The 2778-nt window shown below is 45.7% G+C and overlaps 1 protein-coding gene across 2 annotated transcripts in view; it reads right to left on the bottom strand.

The window, feature by feature from the left end:
- SNRNP27 (small nuclear ribonucleoprotein, U4/U6.U5 27kDa subunit) overlaps positions 1-1380 on the bottom strand; it is an 8093-nt gene extending 6713 nt beyond the window's left edge. For both annotated transcript variants that reach the window (XM_015571497.1, XM_006775316.2), the window contains exons 1-2: positions 1272-1380; positions 169-289 (exon numbers count right to left, since the gene is read on the bottom strand). In XM_015571497.1, the coding sequence (XP_015426983.1) occupies positions 169-289; positions 1272-1305 (155 nt within the window). In that variant the 5' untranslated portion in view covers positions 1306-1380. The remainder of the gene's footprint in view (positions 1-168; positions 290-1271) is intronic.
- Positions 1381-2778: the final 1398 nt, after the last annotated feature.

The raw sequence follows: 2778 nt of genomic DNA on the forward strand, positions 1-2778 counted from the left end.
ACAGAAACTTAAACCTTATTTGGCCCGTGTTAGCCTTTGAGTTTGACATGCTTGTGAGTTTGACATGCTTGTTGTAAATGGCCTTATAAGTGATAAAAAACAAACTAAACGGCAACAACTAGTTTCTCTGGGACTCGTGGTAAAGCTCTACTCATGTTCCGCACTTACCTGGAGCGTCTTCTGTGCGGGGATCGAGAGCGGCTCCTTCTCCGATCTCTCTCCCTGGACCGAGACCTTTCCCGACGCCTGCGTTCTCTCTCCCGCGAAGTGGACCGGGACCGCCTGCGTTCTAACACAAGGAACAAAATTGCAGAGCCAAAAATTACCTCAAATATTTAGAGCTGGGCTGTCTCATAGGAATATAATGCAAGCCATTTCTAGTATTCACATTAAAAAAAATAAAAAGGTGAAATAAGTTTTAACAAAATGTTATTTGACTAAATATATATATTTCCAAACTATTATCATTTCAAAAAGTACTCAACATAAGAAAGTATTGAGATTATGTTACCTTTTCCGTACTAAATTAAGGAAATCCGGTGTGTATCCTACAATTAAACAGCACGTCTTAATCCTGATTGGGCACATCTTTATTCTGACTGGGATCCTCAATAGCCATATGTGGATGCCGGCCCCATTTAACTTTAAAGAAAATCACATCTTAACAAGTTGAAGGTGGTAAAAACCACCCAGGGGCAGAACCGAGGGTCTAATTCAGAGTACACGGCTCTGCCTCACTTATGGGGGGTGGGGGGGGGTTTCCGGAGACCTTAGGGGTGAGCTCCCAGGACACACGATTCCCTATTACAATACACCGGAGAAACCTACCTTGAGCCTTAAGACACAGGCAGTATCACATGTTGAGTGCTATGGAAAGTGCCATTATTGCTCACATCAGTTTTTAAACTAGGTAATATTATCCCCAATGTCTAATTATGGGAATTCGGACTGAGAAAGGTTGGATGGCTTACATACGGTCACCCAGAAATTAACTGAAAAAACGGTGGTCTGATTCTAAATTACCAGGTACAAGAATAACAAAAGTTACTATTGGAGGCTGATAAAGAGCGAAACGCCAATTTAGAAGGGAAAAAACCCTGCTTCGGAACCGAAGCGCCGCGGTCTTCGTTCCCCCATCCACACAGACACCCCGCTTGTCTCCTTCTCAGGAGTAAAGGGCGTGCATCTCCGCGGCCCTCGCGTAGAAATAGGGGGGAATAGGAAGCGCCTCTAACCGAGCCCCAGACCCTCCGAACTGCTTCCAGACTCACCCCTCCGCGGAGATCGGGAGCGGCTACGACCCATTTGGAAGGCTCCTCTACCGCACACAGCCTCGGAAACGACTGTGCAACAACTTCCGTGAAGGCCGGAAGTGCGCTTTCACTGCCGACTGGAAAACGTTGAAACCACTCACAAGGGTTCCGCGTCTAACGAAGTGCGGCTGCGCAAAGCCAGCCCAGCATCAAAGGGCCCACTGGAGCGGGGAGATGCGGCCGAGAACCAAGTTGTTACTTCCGCTGTTCCAGCCCCATTTTCGCCGAGGCTTTTGTTTCACAGTGGGCATTAAGGTGTGCTAGTTGATGTTGTTATAGAAGTCCGGAAAAACCCGTATACCCACCATCCTAACACAGTTTTCTTTCCGCCACTTATCTTGGCAGTTCATGTTAAATGCACAAGACTTTTCATATCAAATCAATTCTAAACTGCAAGCAGTGTAAGCCCACACCGGGAAGCACCAGGGTGGGTCAGGGGGCAGAGGGAGCCAGGGGAAGCATGGGTAAGAGACATGATTGTGGTTTTTGCAGGAAGGAATGGGAGAGGCAGGGCGAATTTATGATTGGCGAATTTGCATAATTTCAGCGGGTTTGGGGATATAGAGGCTGTGCAGGTTTGTTTGGTACCTGGCCCTGGAGTCATTAGGGCAGAGGAATGTTGCCTGGCTAGTGAAAGTTTGGTAAAGAAGGCGGTTGGAGGACATAGGCTAACAATTGAAAGGCACTCTCCCAAGAGTCCAAGTGTCAAAACATGAGAAAGTAAAATAAAAAGGCATGAGAAATACAATTACTCAAAGGAACATTTATTGCACACCTGCGTACCAGAGGAGTAATAGTTAAAAAGGCATACCTGCTCTTGAGTAGACTGCTGGCCACTGAGGGATACAAACTAGTAAACAGTGTGAATGTGCGTTGATGGGGAAAAACATTATGAGGGCACATAAGACTGGTACCTAACTGGTTTTGAGGGGAAGGGTTGTCAAGAGAAGTTTCCAGAAGGAAATGATGTCCAAACAAGACCTTAAGGATGAGTACAAATTAGCTATGTGAAATGGGGTGACACTTGTTGTGGTAAAAGGTGGTAGAGGTTGTCAAGGCTGCAAACGCAAGAGTAAGAATGGGCTATGCAGGGAAATAAAAGTATGGAAGCCACTTGGGAACAAGGAGTAGAAATCTAAAGACACGGCTAGAATAGACTTGTAAACTATGGCAGCTATCCTGAGACAAAGGATGGGAGGGAATCAGATTGAGTTTGTCCTGAATAACTCGGTGATGTTTAAATGCAGAGGATGAGGGAATTAGAAGATTCAAGAAAGACAGGCATCCAGGTTTCAGGTTTGTGGAACTAGGTAGATGGTAGCATCATTTGCTAAGATAAGGCATGTAGGATAAAATCTGGGGAAAGAAGATACCTTCAGATCAGGACAAGGTAATTTGAGGTGCCATTTTGAACACCCAAGAGGAGATGCCGACTAGGTGTGTTTCTGGAATTCAGAAGGAAGAT

Source organism: Myotis davidii, unplaced genomic scaffold, assembly GCF_000327345.1.
Source record: "Myotis davidii unplaced genomic scaffold, ASM32734v1 scaffold247, whole genome shotgun sequence".
Taxonomy (NCBI): Eukaryota; Metazoa; Chordata; class Mammalia; order Chiroptera; family Vespertilionidae; genus Myotis; species Myotis davidii.